The sequence below is a fragment of the Dromiciops gliroides genome, chromosome 2 (assembly GCF_019393635.1).
Source record: "Dromiciops gliroides isolate mDroGli1 chromosome 2, mDroGli1.pri, whole genome shotgun sequence".
NCBI lineage: Eukaryota > Metazoa > Chordata > Mammalia > Microbiotheria > Microbiotheriidae > Dromiciops > Dromiciops gliroides.
In genome coordinates this window covers 43,387,914-43,414,295 of record NC_057862.1, presented here as the reverse complement: position 1 = coordinate 43,414,295, position 26,382 = coordinate 43,387,914, and the positions used below count along the sequence as shown (strand labels likewise).

Genomic DNA, 26,382 nt, shown 5'->3' with positions numbered 1-26,382 from the left:
TTGAAATGATTAAGCAACAACAGGCAAAATAGTTATCAAATCTACCCAGATTTCTGACCTCCACTCTGCTTTGTCAATAAAAACTTGTTTGAAAGGACTTTTGGAGTCTGAAGAGTGGTGTCAAATTCAAATAGAAATGGGGGCCACTAAATTATATAAAAGGAGCTCTGCTGACCAAATATTGGCTTAGAAAAAAAGCACATATTAATATTATCTGTGGTCTATTGTATTTTTATGCTTTCTGTTAAATATTTCCCAATCACATTTCTTTTTTTTTTTTTTTGGCAGGGCAATGGGGGTTAAGTGACTTGCCCAGGGTCACACAGCTAGTAAGTGTCAAGTGTCTGAGGCCAGATTTGAACTCAGGTACTCCTGAATCCAGGGCCGGTGCTTTATCCACTGCGCCACCTAGAAGCCCCCTCCCAATCACATTTCAATCTGCTTCAGGCTGCATTGTCCCCCAGTTTGTTTTGCATTTCTAATCTATATCTCTGTAAGCATGGAAGCATTAGATAAGCAAGCAGATTGAGGAGAGCTACTCACATCTGAGTTTGCAGGACCCAGAAGTCAGAATCTTGGCCTCCTTTTGTTCTCATCTTCTACCACCTAGACTGGGAAAAGGGAAAAGGAGGAAACACATGTATCTCTGATATCCCCATGTTATGAGAGGAGGGTTTTAGAGAGACATTTGCAACAGACAGGGATAACAAGGCCTGTTTTTACTTTCACTTCTCTCTCTCAGTATCCAGTCTCTAAGCCAAGTTTTGAACCAATGTTCAAAACATATACAATCACAAGATTTTAGCCACCTTGGTTCTTGAAATCTAAAGATAGGTCTATAGAATAGTTTGTTGGAAGTTTAATAAAAAAGGCCTGGCTCTCTTCCCTCACATCTTGAATGTTCTCCTTTCACCCCTCAGGACAATGCTCTGTCCATCTCTTGCATCCTGTGATATGAGGAGACCTTGAGTGCTGAATCCCCAGAACAGAGTGCCTCAGTTAGATTTTCTTTTTTATTTACATATATTTTCTAGGACACATACCTATATGTTACACTCTTCAGGTTCATACCCCATTTTCCAGAATTATCCCCTCAAACCATTATGTTCAGAGTTAAGAACTGATCTTCATTGGTGTTCCAGAGCATCTATGATATATGTTTCTCACCAGATTATTTATTATGGCCATGCAGAAAGCACCAACACCAAAGGGCAGATTGTGACACACCCAGTAGTCATTAGGATTGGCAAGACCAAAACTTTGAATAACCCAAAGCCGAGGGAGGATTCTCTTGAGATAGTTAGGAGAGATTCCCTTTAGGCAGCTAATTGGTCACTTTTGAAAATATGAAACTACAGCATTAAGATTGTATTATTTTTTCACTGTTTTTATTTCAATTTCCCCCCTCACATTTCAACATAGTTCCTTGCCAGTCTTACAAGGTGGGATGGATATTTTATAAATAAAATCAAAGAAAGGAACCAATAGTCAGTGTATAATTGTAGGTATCTCTGCATAAATGAAGTATGGGTAAGAAATTATATGACCTGGACATAGTAATGCAAGGAGGAAAATTTTATTTCATTAATATTCCTAACAGTTGTGTTATGAGAATCAGGACTACGATATGCCTCTACAGGAGTTCTTAACCTTTTGTGTGTCTTGGGACCCTTTGGCAGTATGGCTAATCTTATAGACACCTTCTCAGTGAACTATTTTTAAGTATATAAGGGAGACCAATTATGATGGAATCAATGTATTAAAATACCAAAAAAAAGAAAAATAATCCTAAATTTAGGGAGCCCAAATTAAGAATCCTTGTTCTGGAATGATATCGTTTATTCAAGTTGAACATTAATATCTCACATTAATTATGTTATAAATGAAATTATGATTTTTCTATTATATCAATAACCAAATATTGAATTTTGATTGCTTTTTTCCCTTTTTCCTTCATTCAGGGACTTGCCTCTGTAGGCCAGTAAATCAATTTCTGAAGAATATTGCTGATTGATGGGATTACTCAAATACTCTGAGTACATGCTCTGTCATCTTGGGCAGGATCATACCCAACTAGAAGAACTTACTTATGTTTAGAGTATAAACAGAATCTAATTTAGATGAATTCTTGCCCTTAGGAAATAAGCCCATGTCATCAGAATTTAGGGTAACACAGTTTATGAAAGAGAAAATGAATAAGAATGGTCTGGGCAAAGATAGATTCCTTTGTTTTTTAATTTCTGCATAAGTCATGTTATAAGAGAAGAATGAGTGCAAAAAGGAAAAACCTCAAAAAAGAAAAACAACAGCCCCCAAAACAAAAGAAATAGCATGGTTCAATCTGCATTTATATTCCACAGTTCTTTTTTTCTTTCTTTCTGGATTTGGAGAGCATTTTCCATCATGAGTCCTTTGGAACTATCTTGCACCATTGTATTGCTGAGAAGAATCAATTCTATCACAGTTGATCAACACATAATGTTGATGATACAATGTTCTCCTGGTTCTGCTCATCTCACTCATCATCAGTTCATGCAAGTCCTTCCAGGTTTCTCTGAAATCTGCCTGCTCATCATTTCTTACAGCACAATAGAATTCCATTGCATTCATATACCACAACTTGTTCAGCCATTCCCCAATTGATGGGCAGCCCCTCAATTTCCAGTTCCTTGCCACCACAAAAAGAGCAGCTATAAACGTTTTTGTACATGTAGGTCCTTTCCCCTCTTTTATGATCTCTTTGTGAAAAAGACCCAATAATGGTATTGCTGGGCCAAAGGGTATGCACAGCTTTATAGCCCTTTGTGTATAATTCCGAATTGCTCTCCAGAATGGTTGGATCAGTTCACAGCTCTGCCAACAATGCATTAGTGTTCCAATTTTTCCACAGCTTTTCCAACATTTGTTATTTTCCTTTTTTGTCATATTAGCCAGTCTGATAGGTGTCAGGTGGTACTTCAGAGTTGTTTTAATTTACATTTCTCTAATCAATAGTGATTTAGAGCATTTTTCATATGACAATAGATAGCTTTGATTTCTTCATCAGAAAACTGTCTTCATATGTTTTGATCATTTCTCAATTGGGGAATGACTTGGATTCTTATAAATTTGATTTAATTCCCGGTATATTTTAGAAATGAGGCCTTTATCAGAAGTACTGGCTATTGGGGCAGCTAGGTGGCACAGTGGATAGAGCACCAGCCCTGGAGGCAGGAGGACCTGAGTTCAAATGTGGCCTCAGACACTTGACACTTACTAGCTGTGTGACCCTAGGCAACTCATTTAACCCCAATTGCCTCACCAAAAAAAAAAAAAAAGAGATAAGTACTAGCTATAAAAATAGTTTCCCAGCTTTCTGCCTCCCTTCTAATTTTGGATGTATTGCTTCTGTTACAAAACCTTTTTAATTTAATGTAATAAAAATCATCCATTTTGCATTTCATAATATTCTCTACTTCTTGTTTGGTTCAGAAACTGGTCTCCTTTCGAAAGATCTGAAAGGTAAACTATTCCTTCTTCTCCTAATTTACCTATGGTATCAACTTTTATGCCTAAATCATGTGCCCATTTTGACCTTATTTTGGTTTAAGGTGTAAGATGTTGGTCTATGCCTAATTTCTGTCGTACTATCTTCCAGTTTTTCCAGCAGTTTTTGTCAAATACTGAGTTCCTAGATTGCTTTTTCCAAATTGCTGGAAGTGTCTGAGTCTCATGGTCAAGTCATGTTCTCAGTAGGAGGAACTAAAGACTCTTAGAGTATCTCCTCTTTGGGAAGAAAAGGAAAATGTGCTTTAGACTGAATTGGTCCAGGAAATTAAGGCCTGAATATTAAATAGTTTCTTGATAGCCTAAGGAATAAAAAGCCAAGTTCAAGAGGAGTTGGAACACATCATGCCTGACATCCTCTGCTGATTCAATGTACCTTGATTGCAAATAAAAAGACAGAATAACTGCAGCTTACTCAATACTGTACCATAGAAGATCCAGTATTATTTCCTTGTTATTAAGGAAATAAGGCTCATTCTATTGTTGTATGGTTTAGTAATATCTCCTTTTATTCAAATTGGAACCTAAAGCACCAGACTGACCTTACTCAGAACTCACAGAATGTTCCCTACTATATGAACCTTGAAATGACCTTATCACAAATGCATACACAACCACTGGCGGGAGGGAAATAATCAGTTGATCAACAAGCATTTATTAGAGGCTTACTAAGTGAAAGGAACAATGGATCTTTATACAAATAATGTTTGGAATATTCACATTTTCAAAATATGTGGACATCTGCAGATAAAGTATCAATGCATGGGGAACATGTGATAGGGAAACTCATGCCTTCAACACTGTGAAACTACTGATATTTTCAACAAATGTAATCCCAGTACTCACAGCTGGACCTATTTCCCACCATTAAGGAATCTCAGACTCCTTCTTATAAGAAGATGAACCTTGGTACACAAATGAATTCATATAAAAGTTGCCAGATTAAATTCAGTTGTAAAAAAAAAAGGTTCAGAGATGATACATAAAAATACAACTGATTAATTTTACAACAGTTTATTTCAAGTAAGCCATGCATAGTAAAACATTTTCAACTTCTAGCTAAAGTCAAATGAATAACCCCTAATAAAAGTGGATACCTCTTTAAGGTACTGAGAAAATAGACCACACAAAGCTTTGCTAATATTCCTTTTCTTTCCAATAGAGAATTAAGATAATTGTGATATTGACTAATTAACAATTAGTTTGAGTTTGAATAGAACTTCTCTCAGGGTCTGTTTAATTTTATTTTTGTTTCCTAAAATATGTTAATATGAATGTATGAATCACCTGGATTTGATGGAGCTGCCTTATTATCCAAATGGATTTCATGAGACCCTGGAAAATACCCCTTTTGACTAAACTTCAACTAATAAGTCTCCACTCACTATCTTCTTTCCCCCAGAAAGTAAATAGATCTTATTGTTCTCCTTAGCAAATATCTAAGCATCCTTGTCCTTGGTAAACCCTTCCTGTGTCTTTAAGCTGCCTGTAATAGTATTTGCTTTAGACTAATTGGCATCATGCTAATGAAATTATTCTGTAACCAGTGAATAAAGAAACCTTAAAAACCCTTAGAAAGAGGGAATCTTTGAGCTCCCTTCTTTGGAAAGATCTCCAGTATGATCATGTTAAAATAAATTGGTATTATGTTTTCCTGTCTGTCCCTGATCTGGTTTATCCTGCAGGAGACATTATATTCTTTGATCAGGTTTTGTTCTGTGGGAGACATGTCTGTTTATTATTAATAATTTTGTAGGAGCTATTATAAAATTAATTTCTCTAATATGTTTATTATATTTTTGTAGGAGATAGGCAGATAAAAACTATATTTAATTTTCAACAAATATAAATAGAAGGATTTGGCATAGGGGCTATCACAGTGTTCACAAATATTATTTCTCCTTTGGCATCTAGTTGGTTATATTGCTTTGGCATCACATACATCAAAAAAGAACTTCCATACATTATGCAGAGTAAAATGAGGCGAAAAGAACATATGTAAAAAAGCTTTCTGTAGTTCCTTGACTGAAGGGATATGCACTTTGTTTTTATTATATTGATGTATGATATGATACATATATCAAGGGAGGAGAGGATAATGAATATAGCAAAAGAAAAGGCTCTACTCTAGAAAACTGAAAGGTTGAGAAAAGTTGGATAGCATTGGTAAAAAGTTTTCTGATTGGGATTTCCCTGTCAATAAAATCAATGATCTGCATGCCTCAGCCCAAGCTGAATCTATAATATACTATAATATAAGAGAAGATCTTTACAGGATACCAAATATATTCCAATGAAATAATAGAACATGCTTATTCTTCTGAAGAACCTTCTGAATTATATTAGAATTATTTTCATTTTAGAAATGTAACAACTCACATCGAGTGATTTGCTCAATGTTAGTCATTCAGGGAGTTATAGAATGTAACCCAATTTTTTCCTGAAAAATCCAGTATGCCTTGTATGGATTCAGGGTGTCTCTCAATAAATATGACCCTGACTTTAAGCAAGAGTTTTTGTATACACCAAGACCTATAAGCAAAATGAAATCTTATTCCTCTATAAAATATTATGAAACCAAAATCATCATAGCTTCCCAGCAAGCATGCATTCAATGGACTTTCTCCAGCCTACAGATGTTTTTTTTTTTTTCTGTATTACACAGAATCATTTATTTATATTTAGAAGAAGGGAGCTTAGAGGTTTAGTTGAACTCCTTCACTTTATTAGAGAGGAAATTGGTACTCCAAGATTTGGAGTTGGAGATCCTTGTTTCACAACCCAGTTATGCCATTCCCTACTCATGTGACCTCAAGATTAAATGACTTACCTATGGTCCCATAAGGAAGAAATGGCAGAACTGGGTTGTAAAACAAGGACCTCCAACTCCGAATCCAGCATCATTCCTGTCTTTATGCAGCCTGCTTATGGTTTATTACTGTTTAGTTTATCTTGTTATTAAGAAAGTCTACTGAACATGTTAGATTAGCCAGTCCCTTGCTCAGGCTAGAGTAATTGATATAAAGGGAACCTCATTTGGGATTTACCTAATCTCATTCTACATGCTTGGAACATGTGTTCGATTTAGATGAAGTGACAGTGCTAATTTCTTATTTGAATTAGTTGAAAAATAGGCACAATGATTGTGGCTCTGTCATATGCAGTTTGATCCAATCTATCTGAACATAAATAGAAAGAAAAGATCAGACTGAAGATACCCTGTCTCAAGGAAAACAAAATTTAGACCTTCCCCTCTTCTCTGATCCCCCCACCTCTTTTGCAGGGAAAGTTTAACTTCATGTTCTTAAAATGTAATTCAAATAGTCTTACATACCCCTTTATCAATTGTTTTTGTTTAATTCTTTTTCAGTCACATCTGACTCGTTGTGCCCAATTCAGGGCTTGTTTGTTTTGTTTATTTATTTATTTTTTGCAGATACTGGACTGGTTTGCCACTTCTTTCCCCAGCTTATTTTACAGATGAGGAACTGAGGCAAACAGAGTTAAGTGGCTTGCTTGGTGTCACCCAGGTAGTAAGTATCTGAGACTGGATTTGAACTCAGGAAGAGGAGTCTTTCTGATTCCGGGTCCAGCACTCTCTGTACTACTACACTGAGCCACTTTTATCATTATGCTGATTTTAAAATTAGTATATAATAAAAACTATATAATATAAATTAGAATGCATAATAATATGATATATAATATAAATCTATGGGAGGAGGAATTTCAATACAGGCTTCCACAAAGGGAAGAGTAACCATTTTTTTAAACTTTTTATTATAAGGGGATATCCTTTCTGAGGAGCATCACGTATATTTATCGATGTATAATTGATAATTTCTTATCCCTCTCAGTACACACCTTCCAAACACAAACCTTTAAACAAAATATGATACCTGCTTCCATTAACATTGTAAGGTTATTTTTTTTTTCAAATTAGTACAATGGACTTGAGAGGGATATTGAGTCAAAACCCCAAACTATTTCTTCAAGACTTTGAAAGACCTGTAATTTCCTCTTTACCTATACTGATTCAAACAATTAATAACTGCTAAGCATTTATTAAACAGTTGTTGTGTGTTAAGTGGTATTTGTCCTTAGTTTTTGAAGAAGACCAATCACATCACTGGTGACGTCTTGACTTGCATATAAATTGAATTTAAGTAAGGCTAAAAGACAACAATCCTTAAGGGGCTCACATTATATCTGATGTAGATTATTATTCCTCCATTGTCTAAATTGTTGTTTCATGCATTACCTTGGGGCAGCAGTTCCTTATGAAATGATCAAACACATAGTCGTGATTATTTTTAATTAAGTGAGGCCAATCCTCATTTAAACATTCCAAGGCCCACACTTCAAGTCTTTGCCATGGGTAAGAACTGCCAGAGATAAAGACTATTACAAATCATTCCCATAAAGTCAAGATTCCCATAATCCTGAGTAAGAGCAGCTTCATAGTGTTTTAACCACACACCATAATTGATTTTTAATCCCCCTGGGAAATCAAATTGTTAGATGTTTTTTAGTTTGTTCTGTGGTTTTTTTTTATTGTTGTTGTCGTTTGTTTGTTTTGGGGGGCAGTGAGGGTTAAGTGACTTGCCCAGGGTCACACAGGTAGTAAATGTCATGTGTCTGAGGCCGGATTCCAACTCAGGTCCTCCTGAATCCAGGATCAGTGCTCTATTCACTGCGCCTCCTAGCTGCCCCCAGTTTTAGAATTTTAATAATAAGAAACTGACTTCTATTTCCCACATTTTAAATGACTTCCCATGCTGACTGCTCAGAACAATGTCCAGTCCATTCCTTCTGGGCTCTAAAATGAACAGGAAAACTCGTGTGCTGTAAATTCATCTCAAGTAGAGGAGAAATATTTTGGATAGTTTGGATAGAAATATTTTCAATAGTTTATTTTTGTATAGTTTCTATAAGACAAATATTTTTAGATTATGGTCTTGACCATATCCCATGTTTCCAAAATTAGATTATTGTCTTTATCCAAGAGATGTGGCTTCATTTATATTGGAGATCAATAGCACTTGTGCAATATTCTCCACTTGAGTATTTGTTGTGCACTAATAGAAACCACCAGGATTGATAAGTTGTCCCTTGATTACTTTATACCAACAAGTAATCAAGATGAACTAAAAAAAAAGGATGGCTGAGTCCAAAGTCAAAGGGGATTTTCTAAAAGGAGCTAAGAGGCCACTATTGGAAATGGGAAATAGCTGCACCATTATTGGTTTCACAATTTTATTTTTATTAAATGTATTTGTTTCCAAGTTTGCACATGTTTTTTCTGTGAAGGTTTACATAGTGGAATATATATAATTGCCCAGGAGATTTAAGTTCCTAATTAAAGTTGAAAGTCCAGGGGAAATGATTTCTAATGAAGTATGTTTTAGTTGCTTTTCAGTCATGTCCAACTCTTTACAGTCCCATTTTTTTTTTTTTTTTTGGATCTTGGCAAAGATACTGGAGTGGTTTGTCATTTCCTTCTCCAGCTCATTTTGCAGGTGAGGAAACTAAAACAAACACAGTTAAGTGACTTGCTCAGAGTCACTTAACTTGTAAGTGTCTGAGGTTGAATTTGAACTCATGGCTTCCTGACTCCAGGTCTGGCACTCTATCTACTATGCCACCCAGGTGCCCATCAAAGTATTTAATTGACCTTAAAAACTAGTGCTTCCAACTAGTCTTCTTGGTGGACAGTGACTTAAATAAAATCAATCAACACTAGCAACCAAATTGATATTACTAACCTTTACTCTTTGAACCTTGCTCATTCATCATCTTCAAGCTACTTTAAGGCCATTTCTGTCATCCAGATGCTTATGCACTTCTCTGTCATCATATTCTTCAGATATCTCTCATTTATTGCCAAATTCTCTCTTTCATCTGCTCCAGCTTCATCTGGTACTCCCTTTTCTTTTTTTTTTCTTTTAGAATTTTATTTTTTTTCCAAATTACATGTAAAACCAAATTTTGACATCAATTTTTAAAACTTTGTGTTCCAACTTCTCTTCCTTTCTCCCTCCCCACCCCACTGCCCAAGAACTCAAGCAGTTCAATAAAAGTTATACTTAAGTAGTCATGTAAAACATCTCCACATTAGCCAGGTTGTGAAAGAAAACAGAAAACAACAAAACTTCAGATTAAGGAACTCTAAAAATATGCTTCAGTCTGTTTTCAGATACCATCAGTTCTTTCTCTGTAGATAGATTGCAATTTTCATAAGTCTTTCAGAGTTGTCTTGGATCATTACATTGCTGAAAATAACTGAGTCATTGACGGCAGAACATCTCACAATATTACCGTTATTTTGTATACAGTAGATTTCACTTTGCATAAGTTCATGTAGGTCCCTCCAGGTCTTTGTGACAGTATCCTGCTCATCACTTTTTATAATAAGCTACATTTATATAGTACTTTAATGAGAGATTTCCTTACAAAGAACCCATAAGGTCGATTATTACAACAATAGTAATAGATAACTTTTACATAGTACCTTTAACTTGACGAATAATTTTCTTCACAAGAGCCCAGGAAAATAAGTACCATACATTTTGCCATCATTATCACTAATTAATCATTAATCAATCATCATCCATCAATCCTCATCATTATCCTCAGTAAATACTTATCATTGTCAATCAGTCCTCCTCTTCTTCATTCAATCCTCCTCCTCATCAATCAATCCTCCTCTTTCTCCAATTATCATCAATCCAGCAATCAATCCATCATCATCATCATCAATCATCATCTTACATTACTCTTGCCTCTGCCTCAAAAACTTTTCACAATTACTATTGTTAACTGTTTCCCTCCATCATATTCCCTTCCCATGATATTTATTCTACTTTCTATATGTTTTATCCTATCCCTCCTCAAAAGTGTTTTGCTTCTGACTGCCCCCTCCCCCAATCTTCCCTCCCTTCTTTCACCCCTCCCTCCTTATCCCCTTCCCCTCCCACTTTCCTGAAAGGTTGGATAGATTACTCCACCGGATTGAGAGTGTATGTTATTCCCTCCTTGAGACAACTCTGATGAGATTAAGGTCTTTGAGCTAATTCTGATGAGTATAAGGCTCATTCACTTCCCCACTCCTCCCCTCATCTCTTTCATAAGCCCTTTCCTGCTTCTTTCACATGAGATTTCACCCCATTCTACCTCTCTCCTTTTCTGTCCCCCACTGCATTCCTCCCCCCCTCAATTTTATGCTAAAAAAGTCATCATGGGGCAGCTAGGTGACACATTGGACAGCACCTTCCCTGGACCCAGGAGGACCTGAGCACAAATCTGGCCCCAGACACAATACACTCACCAACCCATACTTCCACCCCCCCCCAAAAGAAGAAGAATAAATGCTTTACAGATCTCATCCCTTCATAATCAATTCCCACCTGAGCCCTCTTTCTAAATTTATTTATAATCAGCCCTAATCCTCAGAAACCTCTTATGATTTAGATATATCATCTTTCCATGTAGGAATGTAAACAGTTTAACCTTTTAACATCTCTCATGATTAATTTTTTTTCCATTTACCTTTTTATGCTTCTCTAGGATCTTGAACGTGAAAGTCAAATGTTCTATTCAGTTCAGGTCTTTTTATCATGAATACCTGAAAGTCCTCTTTTTCATTGAGGTCCCATTTTTCCCCCTAGAAGATTATACTCAGTTTTTTCTGGGTATTTGATTTTCATTTGTAATCCCAATCCCTTTGCCCTCCAGAGTATCAAATTCCATGCCCTCTGGTCATTTCATTTAGGTGCTGCTAGATATTCTGTTATCCTGACTCTGGCTCCACCGTATTTGAATTCCTTTTTTTTCTAGCTACTTGTAATATTTTCTCCTTAACCTGGGATCTCTGGAATTTGGCTATAATATTCCTTGAAGCTTCCCTTTTGGGATCTCTTTCTGGAGGTGATTGGTGGATTCTTTCAACGTATATTTTACCATCTGCTTCTAGAATATCAGGGAAATTTTCCCTGACAATTTCTTGAAAGATGATGTCTAAACTCATGTTTGTCATGGCTTTCAGATAGTCCAATGATTTTCAAATTATCTCTCCTGGATTTATTTTCCAAGTTAGCTGTTTGTCCAAGGAGATATTTCATATTGCCCTCTATTTTTTATTCATTTGGATTTGCTTTACTGTGTCTTAGTTTCTCATAAAGTCATTAGCTTCCATTTTTCAATACTAATTATTAGGCAATAACTTTCTTCAGAGAGCTTTTGTATCTCTTTTTCCATTTGGCTTTTCAAGCTGTTGACCTCTTTCTTGTGAGCCTCCTGCATCACTCTCATTTCTCTTTCCATTTTTTCCTCTACCTCTCTTACTTTATCTTCAAAGTCCTTTTTGAGCACCTCTATTTCCTGAGATCAATTCATATTTTTCTTGGAAACTTTGGATGTGTGATCCCTGACATTGTTATCCTCTTCTGAGGGTGCACCTTGATCTTACTTGTTGATAAAGAAACTTTCTGTGGTTCATAACTTTCTGTGCTTGCTCCTATTTTCCATCTTGACTTTTAACTCTTTCTTACAGTGGGGCCCTGCTTCCAAGCTACACTGTCCCAAGCTTCAGGGGGACCCAGGTGTTAATGATTTAAGGAATGGCAGGTTCTTTGGTCACCTGGCCTGTTCTCTGGTCTGTAAATAATCACAGGCCAAGTTGCTAATTATCCAGGCAGTAAACTTTGTGTGTTGTGGTTGTTAGCCCTTCTAAGCCTGCTCCCCTCCCCCACCTGGGCTCCTGTACTCACGATTTCTTCCTGGTTACCTGCTGGGATAGGACTACTGAATTTCTCCTCAGCTCCTGCAGACACCCCTTTATCCCCCCAACCCCTGCTAGCTGCTCAACCCTCATCCAACTGTGAGCTTAGTTCCAGAAGACACTAGCACTGCAGCTGATTTGGAGGCTCAGGGGCTGCCTGCCTGGGGCTGGATCTGTGTTGGTGCAATCACAGTGTTGAATTCTACTTCCAGCCCAGCATCCCCTACTGCCAAATTTTTAAGCTGTCTTTGGCTGGAAAATAATCTCAGCCTGTCTTTTTGTGGATTCTGCTGTTTCAGGGGTTGTCTTATGGCTATGTTTGGAGCTTTTTGGAGTAATTGTGTCAGGAGCTCTGAGCACTGAATGCCTTTCCTCCACTATCTTGGCTCCACCCTCCCTGGTACTCCCTTTTGAATAAATAGATAGTCTCTCTTTATGTTGCACTATCTTTGTCAACACCTTATTCAGCTCTTATTTTGCCTATAGATGAATGACAGTGGGCAAACATATATCTCTGACACTACAGTGCTTATTGCAAATGAGAGGAAAAAAGCAAAATGGCAAATGTCTCCCTATGCCAGACTGATGCACTAAGGAAGAAATCGAATCCTTGAATAATGCTTTCCATTGTTATTAGTGTCCTTCATACCTTTGCCTTTTCAGAGTCTCTGAAGCGGCTATTGGAATGTCATAACCTAGAATCTATTTGACTCTTTTCTTAGTGTTATTAAATGTATACCAAGTGGTATAAGATGTCCTAAAGGTATTTTTGGAAATTCCTCTTTCAGTTTGCAATTTTTTCAATGTAAATAACAATTTAATCATGAAAATATAATTATTATTCTGTAGGTTATTGCTATTATTCCTAGTTCTGCCTTCTGGGGCCAAGGAAACTGGTTATCAATGTTGCAGCTCTTTGAGTATTTGAAGAACGCTGTCATATCCTCCCTAAACTTCTTCTCTAGGCAAGCAACTCTGTTTCCTTCAATTGATCCTTATCTAGCAACCTCAAATACCCTTGACAATTTGTTCATTACCATCTGGAAACTTTCTAGCTTGTTATTGATCTTTTTAAAATGTAGTAGTAATAATTTAGTGATATGCTCTAGTTTAGATGTTCTTAACTATTTGTATGTGTGTCATAGTCACCTATACCAGTTTGGAGAAGCTTATAGAATCTTTTAAAAAAATAAAATGTATAAATGATTTATTTTTATATTTATTTAATATTTTATTTTTCTCAATTAGATATAAAAATTTCACATTAATTTTTTAAAATTTGAGTTCCAAATTCTTTCTTTTCTTTCCTCTATCTCTTTCCCCCTCATTAAGAAGGAAAGCAATTTGATATAAATTTTATATGTGCAGTCATACAGAACATTTCCATATTAATCATGTTGTGAAACAAAACAGACAAAAAACTAAGAAAAATAAAGTTAAAACATGTATTCTGTTGTCATGTGAAAACTGGCTCTTGGATATCCCTCTGTTAAAGAATTAACTTGTACATGTCCCAGTCAGAGTTAAAAGTAAAAGTTTTTATTTGGCACAAGGGGATGTGGTCAGAAGAAGTCTAAACTTCAACTTCCCAAATAAAGGAGAAAACAATACCTTTAGAGGGGATAGATGGGTGGGGGAATTGAAAATAAAAAGTTACAGCTGTCGGGGAGTGGGATGCATGAAACAGTAAATATGTCACATTCCTAACTTGAGGTTGTTGTCACTACCTGATCCTAGTTATATAGCAAGCACATCTGGCTCCCAATTAGGCCCCTGCTATAAATTTCATAGTGTCTAATTTTTGGATACCCTTAACATACTCATTTATGTTTTGTTATTCATTATAACATGTTTTGTTATCTGTTTGATTAACCACTATCTGGTTAATTAACTGCTTTGCTGTTCCAAGGGAAGAGTACCCTCCAACTCACCCAAGTAAGTTGATCAATAATTTTATTTCTCATGGCCAGAGTGTCCTCTAACTGGACCCAGGCCCACTAGGGCTGCCACTACAGCTGTGATCTTCATTTAGACTCCATTAGTTCTTTCTCTGGAGATGGATAGAATTTTTCATTATAAGTTGTTTGGAATTGTCTTTGTAATTATTTTAAAATTCCAAGTAACCTAGTGTCTGGGCATATTAAAATCAGTTTTATTGACTATGTCCAGGAAGCAGTCAATAAAAACATGCTCATTCTCCCTCAGTAGCTAAAGGAACCAAACCTCTTAAACCCTTGATATTTTTAAAGTCTTTTGAAAAAGGGGTGTACCTGAGGGTGAAAATAAACTATGATTGGTCAGCAAGAGAATATTTTAATGGAAGGTGGGCTATATATTAAAATGAGGATCTTGGGGTGCATAACTTGGATCACCCAAATCTTCACTTAAGGAGACATCAGTTTCTATATTACCTGTCTGACAAAAGGAGCATCAACATTTCCCAGACCTATCTGAACAAACATAAGGAAAAGGAATGCACACATTAGCTTAAAATTAGAATTTCTTTTACTATCTGATTAGCTCTTGGCCTGGTAAATTTTTTTTTTTGCAGGGCAATGGGGGTCAAGTGACTTGCCCAGGGTCACACAGCTAGTAAGTGTCAAGTGTCCGAGGCCAGATTTGAACTCAGGTACTCCTGAGTCCAGGGCCGGTGCTTCATCCACTGTGCCACCTAGCTGCCCCCTGGTAAATTTTTAAGAGAGATTTCCAACAACTGGTTCATTTCTGGATGAGAAAGTAGGAAAAGGGAAAAACCTTGGTCCTGATTCAATGATGTTATTAAATATGAGATAAATATTCATTTATCATATCTTGTATAATTGTATTGATGAGAATAGCTATTCACATTTGAGTATTGTACAAAAATGCTATTACTGTGTACAATGTTCTCCTGGTTCTGCTCATTTGGGATTTTCACTTTTGGTATCTTATAAGTTTCAATGATACAGATCAATCACTATATAGGTGTTTCTATATTTTAAGCATAAGAATATACATTCATAGATGAATATAGAAGACAATGAAGTGTTATGACTCAAGGGTAGCTATGTTAATTTGTAAGGTTCAAAAGCAAAATATTTCTTCATAGATATCATAGGCAAAGCAGCTCGAACTAACAGTAGAATTATATCTGCTGCTTGGGGAACTGAAATTCCTCCTCTAGAATTACTATAAACGAATTCAGAATTAGGGAAAGAGGACAAGTCAATGAATTTTCACAAGTCAAGCAGTTATCATATATTGCCTTCAATTTCATGTCTTCTATAATCCTTGGCAGCAGATGTATTCACTTGGCCAAACTGTTCTCTCCACATAGACACAAACACTAGCACACATGTTATCTTTTTTGTTCTTTTTGGCAAGTGCTATTAAACATAAAGGTATTAAGGTGTTTGCCATTTGAGTATATCAAATGATATAATAATTGTAATGTACTCAACATAGTGCCCAACACATAGCAAGTACTATTTGAATATTAGTGGGGCTGGTGGTGGTGAGGATGCTGATGCTGATGCTGTTGAAGGTGGTGGTGATAATAATGATGATGAACAGGGATTTGGGGGCGTAGGATACAATAAAACTCCATGATTATCTCCTTTAAAATTAATACAAATATGTTTCTCATCATCTAGATTTGTGGAATGCCTTTTCTACTTATAGTGAATGATGAATATATTTATAATCTATGTATGTTTTTAAAGCCTTTGGGAAATTATATCACATAATTTCCATCAAGATTAAGTTATTTCCTCCAATTTTACAGAAATTTATTAATTCCCATATTTTCCCTCAAACAGTTTCCAGGTCTTCTGGGGTTTTTGTTTGTTTGCTTTTGGGTTTTGTTTTGTTTGTTTTTTTGGTTTCCAAATATTGTCCTTTTTTCTGTGCTAATTTTTCAGCCTGATTGTTTCTGTTGCCATTCTGTCCCTGAGTGTAAGAATTCTTTTCAATTCTTCCATGGGTTTAAAAAAATCTTTCAATATTTCAAGTTAATAAAATCAACATTTCCTTAAAATGTGGAATTGGAAGGTACTTTAGGCATTTAATATAAATCTCTAAGTTTATATATGAGGAAACTTAAGCCCAGTGGTGATAAGTGACTTTCCAGGTCACCAGGTATGTTCATCCTAAGTTGGCAATAATCTTATAGTGAAAATAAGTAAATGTTTCCTGCAGAAGGAGTAAGAATGGGTTATGAAGATAAAAGAGAATATAATTTTGGTACTCTATTGAGGGCTGGAGTGAGTGAGTGAAAAACCTGATCATCCCATCTTTGGCAATAAATTCATCAGGAAGAATTGTGGTCTCTGGCATGCTAGGTCCTTTCTCTTATTGGAAGGTTTCTCTGAGGAGCACGATGAGCTGAGACCTCATGTAATATGTCTTCCATCATCTAGAACTACAGAGATTCCTATATACATTTTTCTTATCTATAAAAATATTAACCTTGAGCAATCACCTCCATATTCCCCATAACACTCACTCTTTTACCATTCATTTATGCATGTAAACTTCACATTGTTTTGTATCTAGGCCCCTGAAGAGGAGGAAATATGTCTTCCTTAGTCTGTATTACGCAGACATATTTATTTCCCTGGGATTTGATTTATGATCTTTACCAAATGCTTTATTTTGACATTTTGTCATGCAATAGAGTTGACCTTATTTTCTCAAAACTCTACTTTAACAACACAATATTTGGCCATTTTTATAAAACTGGACAAGATTTTCATATGGACCTGACATTCAAGATCCAGTCTAGCCAAGTGTGGAAACTGGCCATGAGGGTGTAAAACATTTTGGCCACAATGTCTCTTGAACCAATATACTAAAATGGACAGGATTCTGATTTGCATCAAGTACCCATCTTCGTAGGATCTTCCAAAATTATTCTTGGCTGTCATAATCTTTGAGAAACCAAGATAACCCCCATACAAGGAACAAGTATCAGATCCACAAGTATTGGAGCCACAAGTGACAAGATGGATATCAATAGGGTGACATTTTTTTTTTATTAAAAAGGCTGCATAATTATCATGTGAAAGTTGAATTATCTTACAGCCTAGAATTTGCAAAGGGTTTTTAGTTTACTAGACATGACTCAACATTATAGAGGAGAGTAGAGCAGAACAGAGTGGATGAGAATAGGCAAATAAATGAGAGTAAACAGTGTTGAGTTCAACAGCACAATCAATGTAGCTTTCCAAAAGACAATGCAAATTTAGATTGATAGTGTGTGTTTTAAAATTCTAAATGTGGGTTCTAATCTGTACCCCCAGTTTTTAGGGGAAACTGGCTAAAATCACTGATAAATTCACCAAGAGTTTAGGCTTTTAAAGGTTTATTAAAAGATAAAAGATAGTAAAGAGAGAGAAAGATTGAGATCATATTCCTTATAGCATGGAAATTCTAGCCTTCCTAATCACCCACTTGAAATCCTGCCACCAAACCAATGTCTTGAACCCAAGAGCAAGAAGTCCTCCAACAGCATCAACTTCCTCCTTCATGTCCTCCTCCCAGGAATGGGAGGTTCTTCAAACTGATTGGTTAGTGTCATTCAAATCCATTGGTTTACTGGACTTGAAGGTCGTCTGGACTTAAGTTCAAAGTTTTTAGCTTCTGAGAATAATACCTTCTTAAGGGCTAGCCAGATGTGCTTACAATCTAGTTAACTTAAAGTATGCTAATAAACAGTCAATCACTCTCACTTAATTCAATCAGTTTAGATTAATCTCCAGGTGGGGCTTTGAGTATCTTTGAAATCCTTTTATCTACCACATTCCATTGTCTTGACACATTAGAAATAAAAGTGTCCAGCTTAAAGGCAGTGATAGCTGGACTGTACACTGCCTTGTTCAGTCCACATCTGGAGTACAATGTTTAGGTTTGAATTTAAAGAATGATATTGACATATGAGCATGATCAGTAATCTATAAATTGCAACATGAAGAAAGGTCCCAGCAATAGGTATGCTGAAAAAGAGAAAATTTAGGTAGAATATGGTTGCTTTCATAGTCCCTTCTTTCTCCATCACTAGCATAACAGATTTATAATTGTTTCAAAATTTAGAGGTAATTTAGTATAATTTATCAAATTTGCTCCTTTCTCACCACTGACACTGCCATCACGTTAGTGCATCCCCTCATTGCCTCAAACCTTGATTAATGCCAATAATCTAGAGGTAGGACTACCTACTCAAGTCTTTCCCCTCTTTGATCTAACCTCCATTTAGCCACTAAAGTGATTTCCCTTCAAATAGGCCCAATCATGTCATACACACACATATCCAGTCAATAAACACCCATGGCTTCCCATTACATCCCAGAGCAAATACATAATGCTCTGTTTAGCATTTAAAACCCTTCATAACCTAGCCTCCTCTTACCTGTCTTTTTAGGCCTTATTCCCCAGAATATACCCTTCAAACCAGTGACACTGACCTCCTGACTATTCCATGAGCAAGACATTCCATCTCTCAGCAATAGGCATTTTCTCTGGCTGTCTCCCATGCCTGGATTGCTCAAACTGACCTCCCTAGCTTCCTTTAACTTCAAACTTCAGTCTTCCTTAATCCCCCTTATCTCTAATGCCTTCCTTCTGTTCATTATTTTATATTTACCACGTATCTAATTTGCTTTTGTATATATTTATCTCCTCCATTAGGTAGTAAGCTCCTTGAGGGCAGGGATTATCTTTGGTCTTTTTTTGTATGCATAGCACAATGCCTGGCAATAGTAAGAGGTTAGAAATGTGTATTGATTAATTATTTGACTTTTGGAGAGGAAACTGTAACCCAGAGAGGTTAATGACTTGCCCAAGAACACACAGGTAGTAATTCATAAAGCAGAATTTGAACCCAGTTCCTCTGTATCAAAATCCAGAATGTTTTCCATTGTATCTTGTTGCCTCTTTACTCAGTTATTCAAAAGGTAGACATGTTTTATATGGCTCCAAAGAGCAAAATTAGATGGAAACTTCATATGAGACTATTTCCAAACTATTTCTATATCTAAATTGAACTGAACTGTTGGACTGGATAACCATGCCTATGGGGAGTAGCATACATTTCCCATATTCATCTTTTTATAATCCCCCAGGCACATTATCCATGGTGTGATAATCTATGATTATTATTCATTTAACATTTTTCCCTTCTGGAAAGATGGATTTCTATTCATTTGTGATTAATCTTTTGAATAAACCCTCTGTTTAGTAGAACAGCATTATAAGAGGGGTACTAAATGCAATCTCTCATGTCTTCCTCCACTCTGAATGAGAAACAAAGTATCTCTGTCCAGTCACACAAAGTACACTAATGTTTCTTCGGGATCCGCACTTCTCACACCTTAATCTCTAACTCTAAAATGAGAAAATGCTTCCAGGCTTTCCCTCAGCATCATCATTAGGTTCCCCAGTTGATAGTAAACAAATAACGGAAAAATCACCCTAATTGAGAAAGAAGGCATATCCCATCTAAGCCACCTCCAAAGACTAGAGGGTCTATACTTAGTATGAGTTGTGAATGGTGCATGGGGTGTTGGTTATGGCATCAGCAATATCTGGGCTCAGATCCTGCCTCTGACCCTTACTAGTTGTTCTAAACAAGTCACTAAAATTGTCTTTACCTTAGTTTTCTCATCTGAAAAAAATGGGTATAATTCTAACCATTATACTAACCCTAGAGTTACTGAGACTCAAATGAGATAGTCTATGCAGAGTGCTTTGCACAAATTAATGCTTTCTGTAAATCTTAGTAGTTAGATGAGTTAATGTCAGTTTCAGTATAAAATGAGAGAATTGGACTACTTAATTTCTGAGGTCCATTCTAGCTAAAAATATGTGATCCTGGGATTTCTATTTAACACAAGGCACTTTTTGTCTTTTTAAAAATATTTTATTTTTTTCCAATTATATGTAAAGCAAAATGTTAGCATTTATATTTGCAAGATTTTCAGTTGCAATTTTTCTCCCTCTTTCTCTCCCCTTCCCTCCTCTCTTCCTAAAATGGTAAGCAATTTTATATAGGTTATATATGTACAATTATGGAAAACATATTTCCATATTAGTCATAGTTGTTAAAGAAGAAATAGATGAAAAGGAAAAAAAACACAAAAAATAAAATGAAAAAAGTATGCTCATATATGCATTTAGAGCCATCAGTTCTTTTTCTACATCTAAGTAGCTTTTTCCACCATGAATCCTTTGTAATTTCCTTGGATCATTGTGTTGCTGAGAAGAGCTAAGTTATCCATAGTTGATCATTACACAATGTTGCTGATATGGTGTACAATGTTTTCCTGGTCCTGCTCATTTCACTTTGCAGCAGTTTGTACAAGTCTTTCCAGGTAAATCTGCCTGCTCATCATTTTTTTTAATGGTGCATGTTCAGTCATTCCCCAATTAATGGGCCTCCCCTCAATTTCTAATATTTTTACTGTCATGAAAAGGGCTGCTATAAATATTTTTTCACATGTATGTCCCTTTTCCTTCTTTTCTGATCTTTTTGGGATACAGACTTAGTAATGGCATTGCTGGAACAATAGACATGCACAGTTTGGTTGCCTGTTAGGCATAGTTCCAAATTGTTTCACAGAATGGTTGAATAAGTTCATAACTCTACCAACAATACATTAGTGTCCTAATTTCCCCACATCCTCTCCAACATTAATCGTTTCCCTTTTTTTGTCATATTAGGCAATCTGATAGGTGTGAGGTGGTACTTCAGAGTCGTTTTAATTTGAATAGCTCTAATCAAAAGTGATTTAGAGTACTTTTTCATATTGCTCTAGATAGTTTTGATTTCTTTATCTGAATACTGCCTATTCATATATTCTGACCATTTATCAATTGGGGAATGTCTTGCCTTCTTATAATTTTGACTCAATTCTCTATATATTTGAGAAATGAGGCCTTTATCAGAGACACTTGCTGTAAAGATTAACATACTTTTATCTTATTAGAACTGATCAGCAGTGGGTTGTCTAATGAGGAAATAAATTTCTTATTATTTGACATTTCAATAGAGTGTATAGAAGATTAGCCGAAATAATTTGTCTTCCAACTTTAAGGTCTTGACTGTCTCAACAATTTCATCTTGTAAATAGTATCTCTCAAAGCCAGTCTGAACTGCTTATTTCGTAAAGTATAAATGAAGGGGTTCAGTGCAGGGGTAACTACAGTGTTCATAAGAGCTGCCTCCTTGTTGGTGTCTAATCTGTTGGCTTGATTGGGTTTTATATATATAAAAATACAGCTGCCATATATTAGAAAAAGGACAATAAGGTGAGAGGAACAGGTGGAGAAAGCTTTCTGGCGTTCCTTTGCTGATGGGAGATGCATTATTGTCATTGCAATATTGACATAACATATGATTGTGACTGCAAGGGAGGACAGAATGATAAACAGAGCAAGAAAAAAAGTCAACGATTGAATAAAACTTGTATCAGAGCATGAGAGTTGTGTCAGAGGACCAAGATCACATAAGAAATGTTTGATGATGTTAGAATCACAGAAGGATAGTTGAGATACCTTTATGATCAGACTAGTTGTTGCAACAGTTCCCATACTGCAACAGAAGAGGATCAAAAGGAAACAGACCCTCATTGTCATGATACTGGGGTAATGAAGAGGGTTGCAAATTGCCATGTATCGATCTATTGACATCACAGCCATGAGGAAGAAGCCTGTGATCCCAATAGAAATAAATACAAAGGCTTGAGTGAGACAGGCAGCAAAGGAAATGGTTTGCATACCTGAAAGAAAGATTGACAGCAATTTTGGAATAACACTTGTTGTAAAACAGCATTCTAGGAAAGAGAAACCACTGAGGAAAAGGTACATTGGTATTTGAAGGCGATGGTCCACCCACATGATTATGACAATGACTGTATTTCCTATGATAGACACAAGATACAGCATTAGCAACACAACAAAGAGAAGTTTCCCTAGGTGCTGGACTGCAGGAAATCCTTCTAAGATAAATTCTTCAACATTTGTCTCATTCTTCATCATCTTATTATGGGACCTAGAAAACAGAAAGGACCTTTTAGTTCAACATGCATTTAATTTCTCCTAATTGTGTGAATTCTACTATGATAGGTACAGGAGTTCACAGGCTTGTCACAATTCAGTCTTTGACCTCAAAAAGCTCATAAATGAAGAAGGACTTTTGGAGTGCTCTTCCCATTCCACTGGGCAATTAATATCCATCATACCTAAAGATAGGTGATTTACTTTGATTGGGTGATGAGATGGGAAAAGTGCTTCAATAACTCACACAATTGGACAATTATTAAGTTTTCAGGACTGGTCAAGTAGGGTGACCTGAGAGAGTCAATGTAGGAATTACCATTTCTAGCTGGGGGAAGGTAGTGAAGAAGGAAAAAAAATTGCCAACATGGAGGAAGCAGCACTACAATTGAGGAGAACCTTGAAGGATTAAGAACGATGCTATTACCAGGGGTTCTTAATATGGCGTCTGTGAACTTAGTGTGTAAATTTCAATAATATCTCAACATAATTATTTTCCTTTGAAATCCTATATATTTTCTTTTTTGTTTAATTGTTATATCTTTCCCCATCTTGCCCCAAGCTGAAAGTTCAACAACCACCCACAGCTCAATTCCACTGCTAATTAGCTTCTCTCTTTCTGACCACAGCTGGTGTGCATCATTCTAGGCAGCTCTGTTCCCTAGTATTGGAATTAATGCCAACATCAAATCAGCTTTAATCCTACTATATCACAGGAAACCAAGGGCTCACATGAATCACCATCCCAGCCTGCCCAGGAGCATGGACCACAGACTTATACTACTATGCCCAGCTTACATATTTTTTTTATGAATTTAGAAGTATTATTTTCATGAGTCCATGGACTTCATTAGCCTTATACACACACACACACACACACACACACACACACACATTAAGAATCTTTGCAAAAGGGCAAAAAGAGAGTATATGTGATGAAGATATTCTAGCAATTAGGGGGCAGAATGAATAAAAGCCTAAAGATGGGAAGATATTGAATAAAATCAGGGGTATGACATAGGGATCAATTAGTTAATAAGCATTTGTTAAGCACCTACTATGTGCCAAGAATTGTATTAAACACTGAAGACACAAAGAAAGGCAAAAGTCAGTCCCTGGGATCAGGAATATAATAATTAATACTCTTTTTGGCTAGTATATACAGTGTGCAAAGGATTGTGATATGAAATTACACTATAAAGATTAACTAGAGAGCAGCTAGGTGTTAAAATGGATAAAGCAAGAGGACCTGAGTCCAAATCCAGCTGCAGACACTTGATACTTACTAGCTGTGTGACCCTGGGCAAGTCACTTAAACTCATTGCCCCGCCAAAAGAAAAAAAAAAGATTTACTAGAGCCAGACTATGGCTTATAAATATAAACAAATAATACAAACAATTTACAATTCATTGAATCCATCCTTGTATCTTCAAACAGGATGCTGTTAAATACTTAGAGATAGTTTGCCTAGTGTAAATATAATAAATCCAATCTGATTTAATCAAACAAACATTTATTAAGCACTCAATATGAGTAATGCACTGAGAATACCAAAGATAAAATTTTTAAAAAGTTCCTGCTCTAAAGAAGATTACATTTTGCTGAGGAGATACTACATGTAAACAGATACGTTATCTAAACCAAAAAGATGAAAATGAGTATAACATTATCTCAAATTTAAATCTTTAAATATTTAGTTTTAAAAAAATATTTAATTTCTGTGTGCTTGTCAGACTTGACTGATGATAATTTCATGCTTAAAATATTTCTTCCATTAAAATTTAATTAATGAATCTGATATTCATTAAAGCTATGTGTTAGTCATCTGAGCATCGGCCTAGTTATGATTATGGCAATGAAACTTTGACAGATTGTGATTGGCAACTAGGTAACCTAGTAGATTGAATACCAGAGCTTCAGGCAGCCAGACATAAATTAAAATGTGATCTTAAACACTTAATAGATGTTTCCTTGCCTATAAAATGGAAATAATAGTAGCACCTACCTCCCAGGGTTGTTGTGAAGATTAAATGAGAATATTCACAAAGAGCTTTGAAAATGTTAAAGCTTTCCAAAAATACAAGTTAGAAATAAATTAAATGATAATAATTTGTCTGCTATATAGATCTCACAATCATCAGTTAATCAACAAAAAATATTTCTTAAGTGCCGACAATGTATGATGCAGGTTCTCTGATAGGTGCTGATATCACAAATATAAAAGAATAAATACCAAAATACCATAATAGATTTCATTTTCTTTTGCAAAATGCTTTAATGAAATAAAAAATTCATTTGGTCTTTCAAAACTATGTGGGCTGGAAAGGTACCATTCTCTTCCCTCCCCCTTTTAAACAATTAAGAAGCTGAATTTCATAAAGAATAATGGTTTTGCCCCAGATTAAGTCGCTAATGGGAAGAGTAGAATTATGTCTTCTGACTTTGCAATACTATTCAGTGCCTCTTTACATAGAATATTTTGCCTTAAATAAAGTGATTTTGTTATAGAATAGTTTATATATATATATATATATATATAATTTCTGACTCAAATGATAATCACAGGTGGCGTGGTGTGTAGAAATTTAGACATGACATCAGGAAGACAAGTTCAAAATTGCCCACAGTTACTTCCTGGCTGTGTAACCCTGTGCAAGTCACTGAAACTCTTACTACCCCAGTTTCTTCATCTATAATAAAGGAATAAAAAATTACACTATCTTCCAGTACTGTTATGAGTATAAAATGAGATACCATTTGTAAAGCACTTCACAATTAAAGTACTACATAAAATTAATATTATTATTTTTATGTACACCTTAACCAAGAGGAATTAATCTCACAAAACTAAAATGACCATACCTCAATTAGGTAAATGTTCAGGGGAAGGAACTTCTCAATTCTGCAGAGGATTTTCCTTTGGCATATCTTTAGTCTCTGCAGTTATTAAGTTCATCACATGAATGATAGGAAAACCATTTATGATCTGGCTTTAACTTTCTGGAAAGAATGAAGCATTGTAGAGTCATGACTACATATGAGGGAAAACCACTGAAAAATCAGAATTGAAGGGAAGCTTAACCAATCAAAGACTTCCCTGTTATATAATGGGAAATCCAGCAATTAAGTGATTTGTCCAAAGTCACACAGTATGTTAGTTGCAGAGCTACCAGAAGAACCTGACTTGACTCCCATTCTGGTGTCCTCCCCACCCCACTGCCCCCTCTACAATGGATGGCTAATATCCACCATGGCTGAAGATAGCTTGATTGCTTAGATTCTAGCTTTTAATTTGCACCAAATGAAAGTGTAATTTTGAGAGTACAAGTGTAAATAGATAATTGCTAGTGTCTTTCTTTTGAGATTTCTTTCCATTTATGTTATATATGTTGTAGAATCATAGTTATTTGCACATTTTCTTCCCCATTAAAATATAAGCTCCTTGAGAAACTTTTTGCCTTTCCATTTACCCCCAGTGTTTAGCATCATGTTTAGCACATAATAAGCACTTATTAAATGCTTATTGACTGAATGGCCAATGAATTATTACAAAAAATTTAAAAGAAATCTGATATTGAAATTTTTATGGCTGGTTCAGCTGCCTTGTGGTATTTCTCTTCTGACTTATCTCATCTGTATCTTTAATTACCTTACATTAATATTGATTTAATTATCCATTGTGTAGAATCAAAGACATCTGGAATAAATTGGTTTATGTTCCATCTTCTGTCTAATATATCTTCATTCATTACACCCATTATTCCTTGCTTATGAAGCTCTTGGAGTAGCTAGATGGCACAGTGTGTAAAGTACCAGGCTTAGAGTAAGGAGAACCCATCTTTCTGGGTTAAAATCTGGCCTCAGACACTTGCTAACTAACTGTGTGACCATGGTCAAGTCATTTAGCTCTATCTGCCTCAGTTTCCTCATCAGCAAAATGAGCTAGAGAAGAAAATGGCAAACTGATATGGTATTTCTGCCAAGAAAACCCCTAATGGGGTCACAAAGAGTCAGAGACCACTGTAAT

General features: G+C 35.8%; 1 protein-coding gene across 1 annotated transcript; it reads right to left on the bottom strand.

The window, feature by feature from the left end:
* Nucleotides 1-21,388: 21,388 nt before the first annotated feature.
* LOC122738242 (olfactory receptor 6C2-like) lies at nt 21,389-22,336 on the bottom strand. The gene has a single exon (XM_043980298.1). It carries the CDS (start codon nt 22,334-22,336, stop codon nt 21,389-21,391), a length of 948 nt encoding a protein of 315 aa, XP_043836233.1.
* Nucleotides 22,337-26,382: the final 4,046 nt, after the last annotated feature.